Genomic DNA, 26,204 nt, shown 5'->3' on the forward strand with positions numbered 1-26,204 from the left:
TGTTACCGAGAGGTTCACATCTTCTGTGATGCCTCCGAGGAGGCCTACGGCTCGGTGGCTTACATCCGGACCACTGACAGGCATGGAAGAGTACATCTCTCATTCGTGATGGCTCGCTCTAGGGTCGCCCCCAAACGACTTCACTCCATGCCCCGATTAGAGCTCTGTGCCGCACTCACTGGTGCCCAGCTTTCCCAGGTACTAGAGAAGGAGCTTACACTCGAAATCCATCGAACCATCCTCTGGTCTGATTCCACAATGGTACTGACATGGCTGAGATCAGAATCCTGCCGATTCAAGGTCTTTGTTGGTACTCGTGTTGCTGAAATCCAGGAGCTGACAGACAGACATCTCTGGAAGTACGTTGACTCGGCAAGAAACCCAGCAGACGATGTGACATGAGGGAAAAGGTTGAGAGACCTTATTGTCCCTAATAGATGGAGCAAAGGACCTCCTTTCCTTCTACAACAGAGCTCAACCTTCGGTGCCAAAAATGGCAGACTTACCAGAGGCCCGTTTACGCCTATTCAAGCCTGCATTCTATTCTACAGGGATGGACTGTTTCAGCCCCTTTGAAATCAAGATGGGTCGACGCTGAGAGAAGAGATGGGGGGTTATATTTAAGTGTCTCACTACGAGGGCAGTGCATTTGGAGCTTCTTACCAACATTGACGCAGATGCCTTCTTGATGTCACTTCGCCGATTCATAGCACGCAGGGGAACACCTGCTGAGTTGTTCTCGGATCAGGGAACGAATTTCAAGGGAGGTGAAAGAGAGTTGAATGAGACCTTCATGGGAATGGCTCCTGAACTTCAGCGGCTTCTTGCCTCACGAAAGATCCTCTTCCACTTTAACCCCCCAGGTGCCCCCCATTTTGGAGGAGTTTGGGAGAGGGAGATCCGCTCAGTAAAGAGTGCCCTTTATGCCACAGTGGGTGCTCAACCCGTCCCTGAAGACGTGCTCCATACGGTACTGATTGAGGTGGAAGGGATACTGAACAGTAAACCTTTAGGATATGTGTCTTCTGATGCCAGAGATCCAGATCCCGTAACTCCCAATAGTCTCCTGATGGGGCGGCCTGATGGATCTCTTCCTCAGATAGTGTACCCGGAGAACAAGCTTCTGAGTCGTCGCAGATGGAGACATGCTCAGGTTGTGGCTGACCACTTTTGGTCATGTTTCATCAGGCTCTACATACCAGGAATGCAAGTACGACAGAAGTGGCAGGCAAACACTTCGGACATCGCCACAGGCTCAGTTGTGATGATTGCTGATCCACAGCTTCCCAGGGCCCTCTGGTCTATTGGGAAGGTGACCAAGACTCATCCTGGACCTGATGGACACATTAGATCAGCTAATGTCAGAGTGAAAGAGAGAGTGTATATGCGACCAGTAGCCAAGCTGATTGTCCTTCCTGCCCTCCCATCTGGAGAAGATGAGGACGATTCCACTTGAATTTAATGCCTTTATTAGTGAGCAAATGTATTACATACATTTGGGGGCGGCTGTAAAAAAGGCCCAAAGTTTATACTGTAGTGGTTACTTTCCTAGGTCAGGGCCCTTTAAGTTGAAGCATGATGTAGCCTATTGACGTCACTTCCACTGGGGTGTAGTATGGGTGTCGAGTGGTGCTTGTCTACTTAGTGATGGAGATATGTGGTTGTGCGTTAATACTCTGTAAGTATTATCAGTTATGGGCCCGTTAAGGGTTATGGGGAAGGGGTTGTATGTGATAGCTGGTAAAGTGTTCATTAATAGTGCACGTCGCTAACCTTGTTATTCTTGCTATGCACTTCCTTTCGTTTCATGTACGCCTCTTAGTTGAATGATTTGGCTCGACCTAGGATCTGTTTTCTCTTGTGCATGGTTCATAGTGCGTTTACAGTTTCACTGTTTAAGTTACCAGTGTGTTTATAAACTGCATGGTGTTTCTGTGAATATATAGTCTATGTTACGACGCTAAAGACGGGTTCATCACATATACTGCTAAACAAGGGTTGTGACTCCACCGGGAGTGGTATATCCGGTTAGACCTTCACAATAAGAGCATTTGGTTTGTTTGTAACCGATACAGGATGTGTTCCTTAAGCATGTGTGGTAACTTAATTTCGAATTAGTTTACACATAACAGATCTCTGTATACTTTGCTCATCCAGCCTTATGTTAATATGTATTATACTTATGCATATGGTAATGTGCTTATAAGGTGCATATATCTTAAATCCTTATTCACTGTATACAGCATATATAGCATTGTCACCCACATGTAATCTTTGTATGAGAAATTGGATTAAAGGATCGTTAACTGCAACTTCAAGCACCTGATTCATTCTGGGAATGTATGGGCCTTAAGTGGTGTTCTGGCCGACACACCGAGGTGACCATAGTGTCATAAGGACTGACCAGTGCCATAGACATTTGCAGTTTTCCTCGCTCACAGTTACTTTAGAAAAGAAACAGCAGGGACTGAAATTATATCATTTGCTCTTGTGGATTGTTATGTAGGCAAACAACACAGAGGTCACAACAAGTTCTAGTTTTCAAGTTCACAGATTTTCAAACATCAGCTGGTGATAGAGAAACAGAGGATGCTACAGCTAACTGCCCTTGGTGCTGGGCAGACAGAGAGAGGGAGAAGGGAGGGGAGGAAAAGAAGAGAAACAGGGAGGAGGATCTTGTCAGGGTGTTTCTATTTTTACTCTTCAACCTCACTGACAGTCACACTCAGACCACCTCTCCTCCATCCCTCCATTCCCCATTTGCAGAATCTTTTTGTTTCCACAGCAACTGCCTCCCATGTCACCCTGACAACCACCCCCTTCCCAGCCAACATCCCCACAACCCCCATGCCTCACCTTCTCAATCACTAACGCAATGATTATTATGGTGCTGCAGTGGCACGAGGACTCTTGGCAAGAAAAAGGCAGATGTGATGTGGATGGAGGTGACAGAAAGGTTAAAAAGATGGAGGATGGAGGAAGAGGAAAATGAGACGGAAGGGGGGTGGGGTTTAAAACAGGCAACTGAGGGATGTGGACAGAAGACAAAGGGAGGAAGATGGAGGAATCCAGGATAACATAAAGATGAGAGACAATGAAGGGCAACAGATGGAAGGGAAGACTGATGAATAAAGGGAGGGAAACATGGTGGAGCAAAGGGGGAAACTAAAAGGAAGCAGAAATGTGAGGGGAAAGGAGATTGCAGTAGATGAAATAAAACAGATTAAAGAAAGGAAAAGAGTGACCAAACAGGTTTAAGAGCAGAGATAAGAAAGAAGAAATTGGTGGGAAAAAAGTGTCTTGAATCTCTGCACTAGCCCACTTGCTTTAGTGACTTTAATCTAGTCTGTCTCTGTTTGTAGTCTGAAGTTGGTTTAAAAGATCCAGTAGAATGATTAATTTGAGACTGGGTTGAAGAAAAAGCATGTCATCCTAAAATTTCTAAAATGAAGAGCACATCAGTCTCAGTGACGCATGATGTGTCACCGAGTCCAGCAAGAAAACTTTACAGAGATTCTTGCAGCAGCAGATGGGAAGGAGCAAATGGCCTAGATTCACTATAAATATACAGTAGAGAACATAGACAAATCTGCAAGAAAGTGTGCAAGAGATGGCAGACACAGCTGCCAAGCATGAAATTGATCCTGGAGGTTGGGGTCACTCAGGGGGAAAACTCAGTCTTAAAGGATATTGTAAAGCAGGGTTTCAATGACCCACTGGCATCAGGCAGAAGAAACTACTTAGTGATAATTAAATGAACCCTCATGGTGAGTGACCAGTATAATATGTAAGAAGTGAATCACAAATTATTTGCTGATGATACTGCTATTCTTTGTTCACATAAAATCTGTGCACTTTATACACCATTCTTAATTATAAATTATGCTGTATATATCTAACAGTTTAAAAAATAATTTGCTTAATGCTAAGAAAATTCTTTTTTTTTTTAATCAGACGTAACTCAGAAAACAAAAAATGTAATATGTACAGTAGCAGTTTCCTGGTTCTGTATAAATTGGTCATTAAATGTCTTCTGATCTTCACCAAAGTCACAAATATCAGCAAACACAATATTTCTAAGCTGAGAAACCACAAATGGTCATGATCTTTCATGTCTTTATTGAAAACACCCATTAAACATTCACAGTAATGGTGGAAACAGCAACAACAGTGTTTTAATAACTGGTTGAACCACCTTTGGCAGCATTAACCTCCAGCAAACACTTCTTGTAGCTGTGGATTAGACCCACACAACATTCAGGAGGAATTTAGGACCATTCTGATGATACTGCTATTCTTTGTTCACATAAATCCTGAGCGGGTCGTTTCCTTACCGGAGGATTAGCGGTTTGATTCCCGGCTTGTCCAGTCAACATGTCGAGGTGTCCTTGAGCAAGACACTGAACCCCCAGTTGCTCCCGGTGATCTTTCATGTCTTTCATTTTAGAAACTTTAGGATGAACTACTTCAGCTCAGCCATTTTCTTAGGACATCTGGTGTGAACGCCTCTCATTCCACAGCATCTCTATTGGGTTGAGGTCTGGGCCCTGACTTGGTCACTCCAAAAAGGGGATTTTGTGAAGCATTCTGTAGTACATTTATTTTAATGTTTAGGCTCATTGTCCTACTGCATCCCCCAGCTTGTTCAGAGCTTCAGCTTGCCGACAGCCAGCCTGACATTATAGGATACCTTGATAAACTTGGGAATTAATTTTCCCCTCCGCAAGCGGTCCAGGTCCAGAGGCAGCAAAGCAGCCCCACATCATGATGCTCCCTCCACAGTACTTCACTGTAGGGATGATGTTTTCATGTTGATACATGATGCTCTTTTAACATACTGCGTGTTCTTCCCAAATACTCCTACCTTTGTTTCGTCTGTCCACAGGACATTTTCCCAGTAGTGTTGTGGTAAATGGTCTTATACTTGTATAGCGCCTTTCTATGCTTTTACAGCACACTCAAAGCGCTTTCACATTCGGCCATTCACCCATTCGCACCCCCAAGCATTCACGCATTCACACACAGGTGACATCACCGGGAGCAACTGGGGGTTCAGTGTCTTGCTCAAGGACACCTCGACATGTTGACTGGACAAGCCGGGAATCAAACCGCTAATCCTCCAGTTAGGAAACGACCCGCTCTACCTCCTGAGCCACAGCCGCCCCCAGGCTGTGGAGTGTCAGGGTGATCTTTAACAAACTTCAGATGTGCTGGAGTGTTGTTTTTGGAGAGCAGTGGCTTCCTATGTGGTGTCCTGCCATGGATACCATGTCTGTCCAATATTTTGCCTATGGTTGATTCATGAACAGAGATGTTAACCAACTCCAGTGAATCCTCCAAGTCTTTAGCTGTTACTCTAGGGTTCTTTTTTACCTCACTGAGCATTATGCATTGTGCATTTGGGGTAATCTAGGTTGGGCACCCTCTTCTATGGAGAGTAGTCTCAGTACCAAATGGTGTCCATTTACAGACAATATGTCTAACTGTGGACTGATGAATATCTAAAGTCTTTGAGAGGACTCTGTAACACTGTACATGCAAATCATCATCTCTTGATCATGGGTCTTCTGAGATTTCTTTTTTGCGAGGCATGGCTCACATCAGCTGATGCTGCTTGTGAATAGCAGGCTGACACTATCTTGGTGTTTTTATAAGTCAGGGAAGTTCTAAACCACACCTTGATTCCATTTTCTTTGACTGGACTCCGGGTTTGCTCACACCTGACTCCAGTTGACATCATAAGCCTAGTGTCACCATTACTTTTTCCACCATCATATTGTATGTTTAATGGGTGTGTTCAATAAAGAAATGAAAGATCATGACTGTTTGTATTTTATCAGCTTAGAAATATTGTGTCTCATAACCAATTTATGCAGACCACCAGGAAATTGCAAACAGTGCCAATACAGTTTCTTGCTACTGTATATAGATAATTTGTTTTTGGAGACAGCATTGAACTGGAAATCACTAATCAATATGATTTCAGCTAAGAGCTAAAAGATAGGTATTACTGGTAAAGCAAGGCGTATGCAACATTTCAGTACATTGTGTTGATTTTACTCTATCATGTACCCCTATGCAAAATAGCCCGGGTGTATACTCACCCTTCAAAACATGCAAAGATTAGTCAACTTGAAAACAAGATTTCTTAAAATTTCATGCTGGATATTTAGATCCCACAAACCCCGTGGCTGAAAGAGCTGCTATATCTTAATGTTTTTCAAATAAAAAAATTCAAGTTGCTCAATTTATTTGCCAGTATTTCTATAATACAGTACTCTTGTCATTGATGATTGTTTCAGTTTATCTTGTACTGTTCATCAACTTCACTCCGCACCCATGTTTCATCACTGTGAATCTTTTGTCAGCATACACAAACTATGTAATGGTTTCTAGATGACTTAAACCTAATTTCTTTTACTTACTGGCCAACACATGCACAGATACTGATATACTGTATATCTGCAATAAGCTGATATATCAGACTGTGATTTATTTTTCTAGTTCTGTAGTTGTCATGGTTTTGGTTTGACTTCCTGTATTGTGCTCTTATTTTGGTGATCATTGTAGTGATTAAAAACAAACAAGTTACAAATTAAAATGTAATATGCCAGAGAGTACAGGCCGTGGGGTGAGCTGAACAATGCTTGCATAATTTGGCAACTGTCTGGTTGAGCATCTTAAGGGATTTTTCCATTATAGGAACCTACCCAAACGTGTTGCACCAAGTAACACTTATCATGGGTTTTGTGTTTGTTTCCACTATGGGGTGCCCGTTTAGGAGGTGTGTTCCAGGAGCTAGATTCTTTTGTCAGACCAACAGACACCCCCCCCAATATATTCAAATTACAATGCTATAAAACAGAAATGAGAAACAAATCTCACACTCAAGAAACTGGGTTTAGAAAATAGTTATTTTCTCTTCATAGATAATTTGAACATTTGATTATCAAAGTTATTTAGTTTTATCAACTAATTACTGTAAATAATTACTAATCACCAGCATTATTCAGCATGAAATTATGTTGAAATTAAACAATGACAAGGGGGATTTTTAATGTACTACATTCAGGGAAACAAATTTAACAGAAATGCAAATACTTACTCGCTGAATACTGGACTCAGATTTGGGAACATTCCTTATCTAGAAACAAGTCTGTGTGATGGTGCTCAGCTATTCCTCTTTGCTGGCAGCAGTCATTTGAGCTCCAGCTGCAGTAGTTTATGATCAGAGCTGCAGTTCACCCACCAGACACCTGATAGAGCCACTGAGCTGGGCTGAGACTCAACAGCCACCTTGGCACTTTACAATCGACACATACTGCAACATATCTCTATAATCGCAGACAGCTGACCAAAACAAAAGGGTCTCTGGTGACAGTTTTTAGACTTCATTTTGATTAAGTTTCATGACTCACTCTCAAGGACAACAGCTGGTCACTACCTCTTGTGTGTGCGTGTTAGATCCCAGCATTCACTCACTGGCTGAAACGATGGTACAGTAACCCAAGCTTCTATGAGTATAGGCATAGCCCTTTAAGAGCCTTTGGGTTTATCCCTTGCACATGTGCAGTCCTCAAGAGATTTCTCTTGCGCCCTGACCCCAAAGAGGTCTACTGTGGTGGCATAAATGCTGGTGTCACCTGTGGTCGGCTACCTATGCCAGTGCTTTTTCTTCAGCTGGCAAGGGTGGAGACAGCGGGGCTTCCAGCTTAGAGGGCTGCACCTATACTCATAGAAACTTGAATTACTGTACATAACCATCATTCTATTTCGTGTAGGCTTTACCCTCAAAGAGCTGTTGCTATTGGGATAAAAGTGCAGCTCGATGTACAGTAGTCAATGTCCTGTTAGCACACCGCCACCCAAGAGCATTAAAAAGACACCTCATCTTGCCAATGTACCCCACAATAGCAGCCCAAGAACAGCATCCTCTCTCCTGTATCAGACCTTGACTGAGAAGCAGGTGCCACCATGCCCATATATCACCTGACTACCATTGTGAGAAGGCAGTGTGGCTGTTCTGTTTTAACAGGGGAGGAGAAGTGCAGGGGAGGGCGCACAATGAGCCTGTGTGCCTGACAAAATGCACATGTAACAGTCTGAATTGTGGGAGCATACAGATGTTAGCCATGCATAAAAACAGTCAGATGCTCATATTACAGGAGGAGCCTCCTGATTGCACAGAACACTCAGAACCGAGTGAACCAGTGAAAACTCGGATGGGTTTTTGAAGGTTTAACAAGGTTTGATAGTCATGAGTATATGGACATGGAGAAGCCCAGGAGACTGCCGTGCAAATGTCCTCCACAGCCATCCCTCTGAAGAGTGCAATGGAGGATGAAATAGCTCTCGTGGAGTGGGCCCTGATGCCAGGTGGAGGATCTGTCCCAGCTGACACGTATGCCTGCATGATAGCCACACACATCCAGTGAGACTGCCGCTGCTTGGTTAGGAGATGCCCAAGAGAGTGTTTCCTGTAATGCACAAACAACTGTTGTGCTTGTCTGACAGCTGCCGTGTGAGCCACGTAATGGGACAGTGCGCGCACCAGGCAGAGAACATGGAGCTCCTTTTGTGACTCATTTCTGTGTGCTGGAGGAAAGAAACCATCCAGAGAGATGACTCTGGATCAAAAAGAAAATGTTGCTATTTTCGGTGCATACGCAGGGTTCGGTCTCAGAACGGCTGAGCTACCATCTTCACGAATAGAGAGGCACGCCGGTGAGACAGAGAGCGCGCACAGATTGCCCACTCACTTAGCCGATGGCAGGGCTAAGACTTTTCATTTTGGCAGTTTTCATAGAGAGGTGTTTAAGAGAGGTCTGCGCTATAAGCTCAAAGGGGGTGTTCCCTGAGTACACATACTGTAAAAGCAGAGGTAAGTTCTGAATGCATCACAGGCTGTTATCTGCCTACACCCCTCAGAAAAGGTTTCACGTAGAACATGATTACTGTTTTGCTTTGTTTACAAGACTGTTTTTGCTGTCTCACACATGCACAAAGATTGTCAAGCTGAAAAACACCCATGCAACGGGACCAGCTGACAGAGACTGCATACACACACACACACTGACACACATGCCAACATAAGCTTCAATACAACAGTAAGTGCATTTACAATCAAAACCATCAAAATCAAATCAAATCAAATTTTATTTGTATAGCGCCAAATCACAACAAAAGTCATCTCAGGACACTTTACAAAGTAAGGTCTAGACCTTACTGTTATCAATATTATTACATAGGGAAAACCCAACAAATCCCCCTTGAGCAAGCACTTGGCGACAGTGGGGAGGAAAAACTCCCTTTAACGGAAGAAACCATCTCAAACACAGTATCTGTTACATCAGACCTTGTGGTCTGCAGTTATATGATTCAATCTGCAGTTCACAGCTAATGACGGCCCATCTCATTCTCTGACAACCACACAGCATCTCATCCAAACAACACATCTCAAAACAGCAGTCATACAAATTATAACAGAAAGTACAGATGTTTTACTAGATCATCTCTGCTTTTGTAACTCACCTTATTTGAATTTGACTACACCTAGGCTATTAATATATAGAGTCACTATTTATCACAGACCAAGGCAGATGCCTGATGGTCATCTAGTAAGTAGGACAGCGTGAAAGTGTTATTATATATCAATAAGTTTCTCTTAAAATGAATGAAAAGAAACTGCTACGCGTTTGAAGTTTAAGAGCAAAATGAAATGATGTTCTGCTTTATTTGGGATGAATCAAAGAACAGAGTACCTATCAGAAGCCCCACCTACAAAAACTCTGCCTCAATTTACAATTTTCAACAACACGTTGAGCTTATTTTGGAAGTTCAGTAGCATAAAGCACCACACTTTCGAACCACTCTACTGTTTGCACTGACAACCTAATAACCTCCATTTTTCAAATCCCATACAGTTTCTCTGCTCATTACAGCACTAAGAGAGGACCAGCTAGAGAGCTCCATATACATACAGTAAATATACAAGAAAAGCAAAGTAGACAGGCTGGCTAGTGACATCCTCTACACCAGCAACAGCCTTCCAAGAAACACACACTTAAAGCAATGATATGAATAAAAAAAATCCCAGTTTCTTTAAACATTCACTGCGATTTCTGTTTGTTTACACAGGTAAGAGAGAAAGAGTCCTGTTTGTGACTATTATAAATGCATTTGCCATTGGAACATAGTGCTCACTGATTAATTACACAAATTGTCTCACAATAGTCTCACACAAATTCATGTGGTCTGAAATATAATATAATTATGTTCCAAGTAGTCCCATCTGGTAGACACTGGAGGGCACAATGTGCTAAAAACAGCCCAGTTGCATAATGGCAGTGATATAATTCATTCATGATTTCATTCATTTTCAGCTTTAACTGGGTGGAAAGCCAGAAAGAGTAATAAAATAGAAATGCCTGTCACCGACTAATTCTGTCAGGGATCTTGAGCCATATCAACCTTAGCAGGGCACTGTTGTAATGGCATAATGTGATTTGGGTCACAGCTAGAAGTTTTTATGTTACCATATTGGACAGTACAGTAGATACACATTTAAACAAAGGACTTCTGTTCCCTTCTGGAAATATTGCATTTTTAAGTAGTTTTGTTGATTTTGGAACTTTTGCACCAGACCACCATGTCTGGTAAAAATAGCTTTGCTGAAGTAACGAGATTGTAAAGGTCATATCTTTTGTTAATCCTTGCCAGTTCCTGTAAACTAAGAATATAAATTGAAAGCTTCAATAAGGGATTCAGTGACAATGAAGCTTAATGAATCCATTTATTATTTCACCTTGTAATCAAATCCAAGATGGAAGTTGCATTTGAAAACCATCCCTTGAAAACACACATCTTCATGATATTTCAGCTCCAGGTCACCAGTGCATTCCCCAAATAACCTACTTTGGAATGCACACTGAGTATATGCTCCAGTACTGTCACAGTAAATTTGGACAAAATAGGATATTATTGTTTTTTTTAAATTTCATATAGTGTATACTGTACTGTATATTTCATTTATATTATTGTCTATCTTTACATCTATTGCCCTTTCACAGTATGATTACGTAATCTCAAGTGTTAAAAACATGGTGACATCAGTTTTAATGCAGAGATGTCACTCAAAACATTTGCCATCTGTTACAACTGAAAAAGGAAGAGTATAATATACTATGCTAAAGACAATTCAAACAAGACACCATGTACTGTATTAAAATATCAAAGAAGTATAAGATGGTGCCAAAATTCTGTCTTTGATTGTTCTTTAAAAACAAAAGCTTTGCTAATTATTGAATTTAATGGCATTTTTAATAAATACTGTACATTCAGATCATTTACTGCCATCATCCGTAATGCAGGGATGTGTATTAAATAGCTATTCACCACACAGCCACAGTACGGAGCTAGGGGCATCCAACATCCATGACAAGATTCCATATGAGAATAAAACATGCAAACCAGAAAAACAGAAACTTGTTTTACCTGTTGTTCAAGGTCACATCATTGATGGCATTAAGAAATAGAAAAAAAAGCAGGGGGGTCAATCACATCAAAATCAACTTCACAGTATTAAACAGTTCTCCAACATCAACCCTAACAATTCAGTTAAGTTATGCTAAGAGCAATAAACATATTATCCAATCATACTGGTCTTAGTAGTGAGAAAGGGCTGTGGAGAAGCATAAAGCAAATCACAGTAGAAAAATAATGTTTGATCTAGCCAACTGTGAGATGTAGCAGCAGCCTTACCAGGAAGAAGAATCATTAAACTGGGGTTATATCAAGGTCTTCCCCAGTGTACAAGAGGTCAGGGAGCTCAAAAAACATGTAAGACATTGGATACTGAACTGTTGTCTACATACATTGAAGTGGGCATCTAGATCTGATAATAAGACCATAATTAGATAATAATAAGAAAAGGGTATGTTATGTAGTTATGCCTTGGACATAACTATTTCAGAGAGTCAACTATTGTGCCATCCTTTTGCAATAAAAACAACCCCAAATCTGGCTGTTATTTCATTTTTCATCAAGCAGATTCAAACCTGGACTAGGATTTAAACAGGGACAAAAACACCAATTTCTTTGCACCTATAAACTTCACTGGATCTTTGTTGCAGAATCAAGGTCATGGTTAAACATCATTTCATCCTATTTCAGATACTGTAACTCTTGGAGCTGGAAGGACTATTCTTGACCAAGGAAAAAAGCAGTTTGGTAGCTTTTATCTATAAGTTGTGGCCTTCATCAGGATTGTGTTTGCTTAGTTTTCAGAGTTCAGTTTTCATGACATAATCTACTTTAAGTATGGAACTATACTGGGGTGGGGGGTATCCCATGAGCCACAGATGAAGGTCAAGAGATGTGGGAGAAACATGTGAGACATATCTAGTAATATAGGACCTGAGACCTTAAGTTAAGACAGATTTGTTAAACTGTAACACTAACTAATAGAGCCAATGCTGTATACATGAATTCAAATGAGATCTGATTAAAGAGTTTTACCTGATCTTTAGTGAGCAGCAAGTGCCAGATTTCTAATGACATACAATATCTATCTTGAAATCAACATTTCTCCTTTTATAGGAAAAAAAATCTTTGCGACTCTAAATGTGGTCAAATACACAATAAAAAACTTTCAAACACAAAATTCCTACGCAATAAACCAAAGCAGCATCCAGAAAACTGGATAATTGCTGGTTGTGCCTTAGAGAACTAAACCATGTTTTGCATTATTGCTACACCGATTTTTAATATCTTTTGTAATGTTTTTAGTCGCATGTTTTCATGCCACACTTTTCACTTCTCTGCTACTGCACTAATTAGGCTCCATACACAGTTGATAAAACTATAACATCGGCTGTTGTAAATTTCCATTGTTGATTTTAAATTGCTAGCAGGCATTAGCAAACTAGCTAGGACCTACAGTGCCTTGCAAAAGTATTCGGCCCCCTTGAACTTTGCGACCTTTTGCCACATTTCAGGCTTCAAACATAAAGATATAAAACTGTAATTTTTTGTGAAGAATCAACAACAAGTGGGACACAATCATGAAGTGGAACAAAATTTATTGGATATTTCAAACTTTTCTAACAAATAAAAAACTGAAAAATTGGGCGTGCAAAATTATTCAAATCCACATAAGGGATGACGGCAACATTCATAGATCCTGGAATGCACAATGAGGGGCAATGTTCATTCCTATTACAGAGGCCCACTGAAATTTTTTTGAGGAAAAGCTGTGTTAGACTGCATATTGTTTATAGTAAAGTATTTTTATATACAAATATAAAAATGAAAATGTTTCTGGAGTGGGACTTTAATTAATTATAGAAGTTGTGCAGAAGCTGCCCATAGCTCTACACAGTGATCCATGTGTGTACTGTATGTGTTTCTATGCTGCTCCAAATGAGTCTGTTCTGGTTCAACTTGTCTTATTAAATGAGCTTAAAAATAAAGTGACACCTTAGTTATAAAACACTGAGCAGGCTGTAACACACAAGAGTGTGTCTGCACAAATCTGGCCTTTATGGAAGAGTGGCAAGAAGAAAGCCATTTCTTAAAGATATCCATAAAAAGTGTCGTTTAAAGTTTGCCACAAGCCACCTGGGAGACACACCAAACATGTGGAAGAAGGTGCTCTGGTCAGATGAAACCAAAATTGAACTTTTTGGCAACAATGCAAAACGTTATGTTTGGCGTAAAAGCAACACAGCTCATCACCTTGAACACACCATCCCCACTGTCAAACATGGTGGTGGCAGCATCCTGGTTTGGGCCTGCTTTTCTTCAGCAGGGACAGGGAAGATGGTTAAAATTGATGGGAAGATGGATGGAGCCAAATACAGGACCATTCTGGAAGGAAACCTGATGGAGTCTGCAAAAGACCTGAGACTGGGACGGAGATTTGTCTTCCAACAAGACAATGATTCAAAACATAAAGCAAAATCTACAATGGAATGGTTCACAAATACACATATCCAGGTGTTAGAATGGCCAAGTCAAAGTCCAGACCTGAATCCAATGGAGAATCTGTGGAAAGAACTGAAAACTGCTGTTCACAAACGCTCTCTATCCAACCTCACTGAGCTCGAGCTGTTTTGCAAGGAGGAATGGGCAAAAATTTCCGTCTCTCGATGTGCAAAACTGATAGAGACATACCCCAAGTGACTTACAGCTGTAATCGCAGCAAAAGGTGGCGCTACAAAGTATTAACTTAAGGGGGCTGAATAATTTTGCACGCCCAATTTTTCAGTTTTTTATTTGTTAAAAAAGTTTGAAATATCCAATAAATTTCGTTCCACTTCATGATTGCGTCCCACTTGTTGTTGATTCTTCACAAAAAATTACAGTTTCATATCTTTATGTTTGAAGCCTGAAATGTGGCAAAAGGTCGCAAAGTTCAAGGGGGCCGAATACTTTCGCAAGGCACTGTAGGTTTGTTTGTGTTCTAGTGGGAAGTGGCACAGACAGCTGACAACCACATGAAACAGTAGACGGTGGAGCAGGCATCAGTAGTAAAGCTATCAGAAGCAGCATTTCTAGTAATAAAATTGTTATGATAACAGTAACAGATATACAAACAGGCAGAATGAAATTAAATAAGACAACATATCAGTTTACCACTGCAGTTTGTTAATATAGGACCTGAGCAGCACAGTACACTTGTATCCTGTAGTCATACATATCCAGGCACATTTTTTTTTTTTTGCTTGTTTTTTTTGGTAAATATTTGAAATGTTTGAGATAACTATGGCCTTGATATTTTTAATTTTCATTTTTGTTTTAGAGATTCCATGTTTTTTAAATGGTAAAAGGATTTGTGTCTAGATGTCATTTAAATATAAATATCATCAGAAGATGTTAAAATATAAGCTGTTCTGCTTTTATCTGTCAGGCCCTGGTTATTACAAATATATACAGGAATGGATCAAGCACCAAGTGGGTATGATGCTCAATCTACAGACAAATAGCCATGCATACAGGAAAACAATCAGTAGCTGCATCCTGCTGTCCTAGCCTACTATCACTTATGTTCAAATTAGCCCCATGTTACTTATAATCTTCGCTGAAGTTCACCAACCTTCCAGTGGGGGGAGATGTGGCGATGAGGACTCCTGGTTCTCTGAGTGTGCTGGGAGATAGGCAGGGACTGCAGGGGTCATGGAGGGAGGTGGTGTGGCTGAGCTAAGGGGCATGGCTACCGTTTGGAGCAGAGTGTCTGATGGTGAAGTGGGGGCAACTTCATTCTTACAGGAAGAAGCTGAACTAAGTGGCGTGGCTGAGGTGGTGGGTGTACTAATAAGAGGATTAAGTGCAGGTGTACCGGAAGTAACTGAGGAAGGTATGAGTGTAGCTGAGGGGACAAAAGACTTGGCATCAATGTTGAGGGTTGATTCCACTGCAGTTGGGTTGGTAGGGAAAATGGCAGTAGGAAGAACTTCTGGAATATTCTTGGGAACAGAACAAGCTTGTGAAACAGAACTGGTGGTTTCTGTTGGCGTGGACTTTGTCAGGGGAGTAGTAGCATGGGAGGGGATGTTGGTCATGGGGGTAGTGATCTGTGAGTCAGGGGTGGAGCCAGGAGGGGTCTGGAGGACAGAATCAAGGAAAGAGAAGGTCTGGGAGACTGGGCACAGACTATCCCCTGTCATAAATGCTAGACTACCACTTACATCCCCAGCCAAGCTACTCTTGGAGGTGGATGTACCAGCTGCTATGTTAATATTAGTTTCAGGTTTGCTGGTAGAAACTTTGTCATCATTTGCCTTTTGCCCATCTTCAGCAGAGATGCGGAAATTGTCTACAGACATGGGCTCATATGAACGTGGGGATGATGTAAAAGGGCTAGCAGAAGAACAGTTAGTGATACATGTGGGTATTTGTGCAGGGGTGGAGGGCAAAACAGGGCTGTGGCTGGAGTTCAGAGCTTTGAAGTCAGGGGGACCAGAGTCAGTAGCTGTAGCCCAGGTAGGAGCAGCTGTTCCTGGTGTGGGAGAGACAGGCTTCTGAGGTGCTCCCCACTCCTCTGGAAGTCTTGCCCGAGTCTTAGTCTTCCTGCTTTTCACTCTACCCGCTCCTCCACTCTGTCTGATCTCCCACTCCCAATTTTCCTTCATATCTTCTTCTTCCTCCACCTCTTGTTCGTCCCTGTCCTGCATCCCTTGCATGTCTGATTGGCCAGTCTTATTGTCCTGGCTATCCAAGAAGCTGTACACCTCATCACGGTCCTTCCTCTTCTTCTTCCGCTGTCTCTGCTGTTGCTTGTCAACCTCAATCCCCGACCTTGCTCTCTCTGGGCTGAGGGGTTCAGAAGTGGAAGATGTGGGACTGCTGTCATCCACTGAGCCACTGGGAGAGAGGATGGGAGCTGCCGGGGGGAGGGTTTTATAAGAGGAGGAACCGATCACATACAGTGTCAAAGAATCACCTGCCAAAAAGCCATCAAACTGTGGTTACTATAGGTCAGGGGTGAGTAATCCTGGCCCTCAAGGGCTGCTGCCAAGCTTGTTTTCCAACTATCTTTGCCCTACCCACCACTGATTACCTGAATCAGGTGTGTTCAGTCAATCAGGAGCTGCAAGATACCAATTCACTTAGTTTTTCCTCACTCTACCTTCCCCTAAGAGGGTATCTTCCAGTTTCTAATTGACTGAACACACCTGATCGAGGTAATCAGTAGTGGGTAGGGCAGGGATAGTTGGAAAACAAGCAGGGCAGTGGCTCTCAAGGCCCGGAATTGGCCATCCCTGCTATAGGTAGTCTTGTTACTTTATGCTTACATCTGGTCAAAATTGTTTGCCGTTTCATGGCAGTATGAGTGTAATGTCTGGTCTAATCAAATCTGTTAGATCCATATGAGTTGAAGTGATATTTAAAGGCAGAGAGGTTCTAAAACTACCAATAACTGATGGGGGGTTATTGGTTTGTGATGCAGGAATACAGCAGGCTGCTGCATAATTTGTTTTTCCTTCCTACACAGTAGATGTTTTCTTTCAGACAAGAAAGTGTATACCATTTTATGTTTTTGCATGTAGTTTAAAGTTATATTGATTAGGTTAGGGTTAGTACAATGATTAGAATTAGGGTACTTTAGACTAGCATCAGGATTTGTAAAGATGTGTTTACTGTGTGCTTAGTGAGAGGTTTAATCCAGCCTCTTAGATTGTTTGCAAATCCGTAATTTTTAAATGGGAACTTCACCATCATGATGTGTTTATAAGTGCTAGGGAGTACTGTATAACTACATATGTGAAAAAAGTTATTTCTGTCCCATCTATGGGTGTGGAGTTAAAAAGAAATGATCTTAACAGAACTCTATATCTCTGCTTGAGCTTAGTTGCTTGAGGCTATATTAGCCACTACTAGCATGACCCACCCAAATCTCGTTCCAAGCATTCAGTGGTCAAGCTGCATTGCTGGTAACACAGGCACTACTGACAAGGAATGTGTGGAATAAAATAAGACCATGCTTACGGTTGTGCATCATTGTGCATTGTGAGTCTAACAATGTTATGCTAAACTGCTGCGGTTGATCCCATTAACAGCTAATAATAACTGATCAAAAATAGACTAAGTTCTCACTCATGGTATCGTTGTTTTGCCTGCAGATAAACATGGCTTGGTATATGGGTTGGTATACAAATTTATTGGTGGTTCAGTGGTAGAATTCTCGCCTGCCATGCGGGAGGCCCAGGTTCGATTCCTGGCCAATACAAAATACATTTGGGTGAGGCAACAATTGTGCGATGGGTAGAGCAGTTGTCTCCCAACCAGGAGGTTGAAGGTTTGAATCACAGTGCCTGCAGTCAAAGTGTTCTTGGGCAAGACACTGAACCCCCCACCCCTGATGGTTAGAGCTGTCTGTTGAGTTGGTGCCATAGATGGCTGTCATTGGTTCTGTACCAGAAACAAATTCCTTGTGTGTAACATACTTGGCCAATACAGGTGATTATCCTTATGCTAGGAAAATGATGCCATAATTCCAATATATACAGTAATGGGCAAGCAGGCTCTATGCTTAACATAATGCATGCCCAGACTACCTCAAGCTCTGATTCATTTTCTCAAGACAGTAGTAGGTACAAGTATTGTATCTGCAAATTCAAGATCACCTCTACTAGTGCCATTGTGGAACTTGAAAAATGAGAAGCAGGTCCATTACTTTAGGTTAGCATCAAAATTGGCTGAGGCATAAAAAGACTGAGTGGGGCCAGCAGCTATAAGCTGATAATAGATCCTATAATAGCAGTACTATTTAGTAAAAACAGCATTTTATGAGACACATGGTACTGCAATGTGTTGGTACTGCACAAGGATGGCATATTTACCATAAAATAAGCATGGACTTTGCATCCTTGCATATACTGCTTATGTATACAGCACAACAAATATGACATAGTTAAAAGTTTGCTTCCCCGAGTGAATCCACAATAACCATAATCTGATTGCTTTTACCTTTTTGGCACAACCCTTTGAGTGTTTTCATAAAATGTGATGTATGTGATGGTGCCTGCTTTTATAAATACAAAATACCTGTACATGTTTCACTCACCTGTTACAGACTGTCTATGACTATGGTTCAGTAAAGGCTACATTAGACTGTATGTGCACAATCGAGAAAGGTATATATATATTTACAGGTGACACTTTACAGCAACATAATGGATCAATACTGGGCATCAGGTGAGGAGAATGTTCTCTATGTATTTGTTTGGTTGTGCCATGGTTACAATGTAGTTGTGTTTCATCCTCTCTGGGGTGAAACTGGTTTGAATTCACTTTTAATTTACATGTCAAGTTATTTGGATTTGTTAATGGCAACTTTGTAGAAACAAAACTGTGACTGTACAAGGTGATCCTATATTAATCCCAATGAATAAAGTAAAGTGAGAAGAAAAATGCTGAATTATCTGATTAGGTCATATCATATTATGCAAATTTTCAATTCAGAAAATTATGAATGACGTCTCACATGGACTGGTGCTGTTTTAAGACAAATCATCCAAGGGGCAGAGTTGGCACAAACAAACACGCTGGGAGCAACAGAGCTTTCAAGCAGCTTAACAAGCTAAATAAATCAAGTGCACTTCAAATCATGTCTAGCATGCATTATTAAAAATAAATACATGCAAATCTGAAGAATCAGGGTAGTAAAATGGATCATCACACACGCAGAGCCACTAAAATCATCCAAAATGAAACACTGGAATGTATAATAGAATAACAGGACAATGACAAACTGTGCACATGCAGGCTTTAACAACAAAAATTGTTCAGTTTGCACTGAAATGATCCCTTTATGATCCTGGCAATGGGAGCCTAAAGGTCAGTGAAGCAGGCTTGCGACTGGAAGGTTGCCGGTTCAATCCTGGACAGGCACAACAACTTCTAGGTGAGACAAGTGAAAGAGCAGCGCTTGTCCCTACTTCAGCACCACTGTGATAAGGTGCATTGTGCACTGCCCTTAACCCTTTCTGCTTCAGTGGAGCTGCTCAGTGGCAAGCAGGTCAGATTGTGGTTGTACTAGTCAGCTTCCTGGTGTGAATGAGTATCTATGTACTGTACATACAGTCACAAGAAACAGTAATGGCACTGTTTGCAATTTCCTTGTTTTCTGTATAAATTGGTCATGAAATGTCATCTGATCTTCACAAATATCAAACATATCAACAAACACAATATTTCTAAGATGATAAAACCCAAACAGTCATGCTCTCCTGTGTCTTTATTGTGTTTGTTGATATTTGTGACATTATTATGTGAAAATTACAAACAGTTCTATTATTTTTCTTGCGACTGTATCTGCAAGCAATGCTTTACATTGCTCATAATATGTGCAAAAGCTGTTGTGATAACAGCTGACCTCTACACCAGTACTTTACTTTCAGAGGGAGACAATCCTGACTTGATAGAACTTTATACATTACAGAAAGTTACTTTGCTGGCAAAATGGCAGGAATGGCAGGAAGCCTCAGGTTTTGACGGTCAGTGGTGTTGTTGTGTGTGGTGTGCTTCTTTATGAATCATTAACCTTAATATTATGTGAATATGAGCAGTAAATTGATTTAGTAAAAAAAATCACTTTGAATAAATATTGTGAATTTTGAATAAAGATGCTGACACAGCAGGTGGAGCACCTCCTCACAACATTTAAATAAACTAAGTCTTTCAAATCAATTTTTGCCTGCAAACTGCCCAATTATGTAATAATTCTTCTGAAGGGGCCTATAAAGAGTGATGCTAAAATCTGCAAAGAAACCAAACTCTATATAGCAGGGATTCAGGTACAAGCTACACAAGTACTGAAAGCTGCTAATAATAATAACTGCTTTTTTAAATTATATTAGTTAATACATAAAATTGCCCACACATCCTTATTTATACACACATTTTGATCATTTTTTAAACATTATAATATAACCTTCTCTATCAATGTTGTGCTGGGTCAATATCACACAGAACAAAACTGAACAAGAAACTAATTTCTGTGCTGCCCCAGAGTGAGTCCTGGCCACTATGAAAAGTGTCTAGTTCCACCATTACATCCAAATTATGTAACAGGATAGGCACATTTACATGTCAGTGGGTATTCTGTGTAGTAGTGAGTTATTTTTATGGGCAAATAAATACAACTGCATATTTTATTCTAAAAGCATGGGTGGTGTGTCAGTGATTACAGAAGCTATTAATGGCCACTATTGCAAGGTTACATATCATCTGGACTTACAGCTAATCTTTCCTAAAGTCACTTGTCTTTAGAAGAAAACTGTCTGTAGTCTATAGCTGTCTGTGTCAGCAGCAAATGAGCTTAATAGTAACTGTTACATAACAGCCAGACTGTACCGTTACCTGGTTTTGAGCTGGCAGGGCTACTGCATCTTTAATACACCACAAAAATAGAAGAACTAAAAAAAACATTTTATTTTTGTCCTTCTTTTTAAGGTTTCACCTTATGTTTAAATGCTGAAATAATTATTTGCAGCACTGCACATGTCTCAATTACAGTATCTGACATGGAACTTTCAGGCACAATTACACAGGAAGATTTGTCTGCGCTGTTAAACCCTCCTGCGTGATGACTTTTTGTTGCTTGGCAACCAGAAAATTCAGCTAGCATTCAGCTGTTAAAGACTCAAGACAGCTACTGATTGTTATAAATGTAACAATTCATCATGAAAGGCCACTAGAAGTTTCATGTGGAGCAGAGACTTGCCTACTTGCTGCCATTATCTCTACTACAGAAAACTTTTCCCTTTTTCCCTGTGTTTATTACTTAAATGGCTCACTGCTAAAGTCACATGTGTCTGTTGATCCACTTTGTCAGTAAATGAGAACAGCACACTGCACAGAGCATGAGGCTATGAGGCAACATAAAAGGAGACCTGAAACTGTTTAATCCGCAGTGAAAATAACTAGAAACGGCTGCCCTCTGCTGTTGGAAGCATGTTCTGTGTGGTCCAGGTTGTCACCAGTCACCATACACCACTGCTGCTCTGCCAGACATACCCATGCCAAAATTCTACAGTAGGCTAAAAACAAGAGGGTAACATTTAGGTTTTCTTAAATTCAGGTAAGATTATGACCAGGACTTACGACCAGGATTTATCAACTTGTGTCAGGGCTCTAGCTACAACCTTCTCTGTAACTGTGAGACAAGTCCAACCTTCCCTAAAAGATACATACAAACAGCTCAGTATTTTAATGCATCAGAGTTCCATGTGTCAGATAAACCTATTCATCTGAGATTTAGTCTAGCAAAGAAACATCATTCTTGCTCCTGAATCCACCCTCCCCTACTGCCCAGCACACAATCGCACATGCAACCAGCCCTCTTTATGATACCTGTAGAGTAATCCATAGAGTGGATTCCTGGGCCACCAGAAGAAAACGGATCACTAGTTTTAAACAGACTGTGTCCACCGGTGTTACTGGTGGTCTTGTTTTCCAGACCAAACAGGCCCGAACTCTTCTGGGTGTCCACAGCTGAACTCATCCCAGACTGGCCGTGAGTGGCGCTGATACTTGTCTGGAATGGTGGCAGCCCGGACCCCATGGTCCCTCCCATCCCAGACTGAGAGGAGCCTGACAGAGAGACCAAACACAAAGTTACAACTACTGAGCTACAACTGCTAAAACTGCCTCTATGAAAACTGTACACACATTTTTTTAAACAATATGAACCACACAGCTTGTGTTTTATCATAAATATTCCAGGTCTTATTTGTTAATACACAATGACCATGATGGTCTGATTGAAGTGTAAAATTAAAGTAGGTTGAGTGATGTATTATAATTTTGTTATAACCTAGTAGTTCTGGAAATTATACATTTAAGATACAGCATATGTGAAGAAAAGAACTGTAATCCGCACACTGATTTAATACTCAAAATAATAATTTTATTTAGGCCAAGCTGCGGTGCTAATGACATTTCAACATTGTCTTAATGGAATTCATGTTGAAACATCATTGGGTGGCGGCCTGGCCTAAATAAACATTTTTTTGGAGCATTAAATCATTAATCATTGTGCGGGCTACAGTTCTTTTCTTCATAAGTAGTAACTACAATGGATATTATCAAATTATCTGCAATATTCTACAATCACATACAATTCTGTACATACTGCCTATGTGTCATGTCTGGAGTTACACGTCTTCTTTGCAATAGACCATTTCCTGTTACATGTGCATACCAAAGGGTTAGAAAACACACTGCCACAAAGTCACAATGTAAAAGTCTTAATTATGGATGCTTTCTGGTGTTAGAGGTAACTTGCAAGTTAGCAACTGGGAAGTATACTGTTTAAAGATAAAAGCATGCAACCCCTCTCTCATGGTGACTGTGACAAGGTATGGGGATAACAATCAAATGGTATTTGTTTTATACCTGCCAAAACTTTTGTCAGGTGTAATGAAATAAGCAGTTCTACATAGTTTACTGAAATGATCATGATGTATTTGATTCTGCATGTAGGAGCCATATAATGACATATACTATACTGACACTGAAAACAAAAAACTAACAGCTGTCTTCAAAGAAAACAAAAGGTGTACAATGTAAAAATATGATTTTCAAGGACTGAGTAACAAACAAAATTTGCTAAAGCAGTTACCCACATACTACATATTCAGTATTATGTTTGAAACCATGTATATATCAAACTAATGAAACAGTACTGAACATCACCATTTATATTTTTATTGTTTACCTCCCAGGTTCATTTTCACACAAAATATCTAAGTAATTGTGAGAGCGAACGAAGGAAGCCCTGTTAATGAGAACAACACACACAGTATATGGCAGGGAATCCAGGCAGTCACAAACTACAGGAACAAATCAACAAACACAGCCCCCAGGACGCCACCCTCCCATACAGCCTCAACAAATTCTATGCAAGGTTTTGACAGGATGAACACAGACACCCCCTCAAAATCCCCCTGCAACCTGGGGGACACTGCTTTTCAGGTGACTGTTTATGCATAAATGGTAAATAAAAATCTTGAATCTTGAAATGAACAAGTTTCACACAAACATACCTTCGTTTCTACCGCACGGATATACAGTATGTTGTGTCTGTTTTAGTATTTCATGGCGGATTGATCTGCTTTGAAAGCAGCTGTAGTTGGTGATAAAACGGGCAACGCATTCCCTGGCTCTGTGGTCTGGTGGACCACAATGGAGAATATGACTGGCAGGAGAAGAAGATACAGGGAAAGAATCTTTCCCCTCACATAATTTCTTTGTCCTGACATTCAGGTTTCTGTCCTGCTAAAGGGGATGAGAGGAGCTGGTTTGATTGGACATAACTAAAGCCAGCCCCGACTCCACCTGCATTCCCTGCTCTAATAATGTATTTCACTTGTCCTTCATAATGTGCCAGGTAACACATTGCTACAGATGAAAGTATGCTGCATCTGTGGTCACCAAAACTGCAACACACCATTGAACACACCCATATTCACCTTGCACCTAGAGTTAGACAGGTCCTTGTGAACATTTTAAGATTTTACTTGTGAGTATTCATGAACACATTGAAAGTTGTCCAAGTGTAAAAACCAGCACTTCTTTCACCCTCACCAGACAAATAGTCAGAGCTGAAGACATGCTGTCCAGGTGGGTCTTGACGTCCGCCTGATGACATCACTGACGACATCATCCCTGGTCCTAAAGCAGATAAAGAGCATTGTCACCATCACCCCCAATAAACAACAGGGAACATCAGGAAACTAGCTTTTTTAGCTGCCCAAGCAGTTTCATTTTATCAAACGCCACATCTATTTGTCAAGAATAAAAAAAAATCCTTTTTTAAAATTATTATTATTTACATATATATATTACATCTGTTGTAGTTAATAGTTAATAGATCACAGTGCGGGTTAGATGCTTGCCTTACTCCTGTAAGCTCTGCCTTTTACTTTGTAAACTGTTGTATAAGTGTTTGTGTGCTGGAGTGGGAACACCATGGATATGGGTTATCATGACCTGGAGATCAGGTCCTGTTTTGGATATGGATAACTTACTGAATAAATATTCCACAGAACATTTCCTAGAAAAGGGATGTTAGTACTGATGGAAAACTGAGAATTTAGCATGAACAGGATAACAACAGGATGAATAATGAATAGTGTGAGGAGATAAAACTCATGTTAGGCTGTATTAGAGAGAGGAGGCAGAGGGAACACGGCTGCTCATGCACAACCACTTCTCTGCAGAGAAAAGGTGATTCTGTACCTACCCTATTTGGTATCATTGTAATAATAAATGCTCATTGGAATTGTATTGATTTGTCTGTGATGTAATTTGTGCCACCACAGAATTATTCCACTACATTACTGTCAGCCTTCCATGAATCCCCCTTCTCCTAAAGCATGTCTAGATTCGACTGCAAGTTGGAAATACTCACACTTCACGCCCTTACACACTACAATCATGTAAAACCCTCTACATCTATTTGTAATGTCATGTATCTGTTGTCCTATCTTCCATGTTCTGACCTGTTTTGTTAAAGTGTTATTTTGTTTCAATAAAAAAAAAAGATTGCACAGTAAGCACACCCATTAGGATATTAAAGAGCTATTCCTTGATTTGCACTGTGTCACCATGAGATGGCGCTTTGTTCTCAAAAACACACATACCAAATCTTGACTGCCTGAAGTCTTGTATTCACACTGCAGAGTTTTGTTTAGCCCACGGTTTATACAATAGAATTATGCGACCATAATCCTTATCATACAGGTACTGCGCAAGATAAATAATTATGTGTTACACTGACTTTCACATTTTTAGTCAAAGATATAATAAACATTTTACTGTCCTATCTCAATCAATAAACAGGCTCCAACAAAAAATGTCTGTAAAAGCTGTCTTCATACACCTTCACACACCTTTAAATCCTTGCTCTAAGTTCCTCTCTATATAACATTTCCATGTCATGACATGGGGATGAGAGGAGCTGGTTTGATTTGACATACCTAAAGCCTGCCTGAACTCCATCTCATTAAAAATTCCTCACACTAGTAATATGCCTTGCTGCATCAAACATGATCACCAAAATTACCTGACACACAGACATAAGTGCCTTTGCCTGGGGTTTAGACTTGCATTTGCCTCTGATCCCTATTTCAAGAAAACAGGCCCAGTGTCTTCCTGTGAGATATAGTGAAGTTGAAATATAAAATATAATAAAATTGAAATACTCAGGGTACAAGTACTCAACATTTTATTTAAATCCAGTACTTAACCTCCCTAACAGCAGTTTGGAATCAAGCTGAAATGAGGACACATTTTTGGCACAGAACCAATATAAGTGCAACAGTGGATGCCATGAATAATTAACAAGTGTGCATTAACAGAGTGTTTGTGAGAGCCTGTGTTTCTTTAGGCTATAGCCATTTTGGGATCTATAAAGGTACAACATTGTAAAATCACTGAAATTATGTTCAACTGAAACCACACAAATACGCACAAACAAACAGCAGATGCATTAAGTGCAGTCTGTCAGGTTTGCCCGGCTGCACCTCCTTTCTCATACCCCTCACTCTGTTTTCTCTCCCTTACCCTGATTACGCTATCCTCTACACCTGCTTGTCACCAGCTGCACCTGATTAGTTTCTCCCTATTTAGTCCCTGCTCTTCGTTCACTCCCTTGCCAGTTCTTTCTAGCTTTTCTCAGGCCCGTTTGTTCCCCGTCG

General features: G+C 40.7%; 1 protein-coding gene and 1 non-coding gene across 6 annotated transcripts in view; one reads left to right on the top strand and one right to left on the bottom strand.

The window, feature by feature from the left end:
- Positions 1 to 26,204, bottom strand: part of map4l (microtubule associated protein 4 like) — a 111,150-nt gene that overhangs the window by 59,679 nt on the left and 25,267 nt on the right. For 3 of the 5 annotated variants that reach the window (XM_020624563.1, XM_020624564.1, XM_020624562.1), the window contains exons 4-6: positions 24,091 to 24,177; positions 21,856 to 22,095; positions 15,095 to 16,381 (exon numbers count right to left, since the gene is read on the bottom strand). In XM_020624563.1, coding sequence (XP_020480219.1) covers positions 15,095 to 16,381; positions 21,856 to 22,095; positions 24,091 to 24,177 — 1,614 coding nt within the window. The remainder of the gene's footprint in view (positions 1 to 15,094; positions 16,382 to 21,855; positions 22,096 to 24,090; positions 24,178 to 26,204) is intronic. The other 2 variants (XM_020624566.1, XM_020624567.1) reach the window with 1 other exon arrangement.
- trnag-gcc (transfer RNA glycine (anticodon GCC)) lies at positions 17,658 to 17,728 on the top strand. The gene has a single exon. It is a non-coding gene; the product is annotated as a tRNA-Gly (tRNA).

This window comes from Monopterus albus, unplaced genomic scaffold, assembly GCF_001952655.1.
Source record: "Monopterus albus unplaced genomic scaffold, M_albus_1.0 scaffold331.1, whole genome shotgun sequence".
NCBI lineage: Eukaryota > Metazoa > Chordata > Actinopteri > Synbranchiformes > Synbranchidae > Monopterus > Monopterus albus.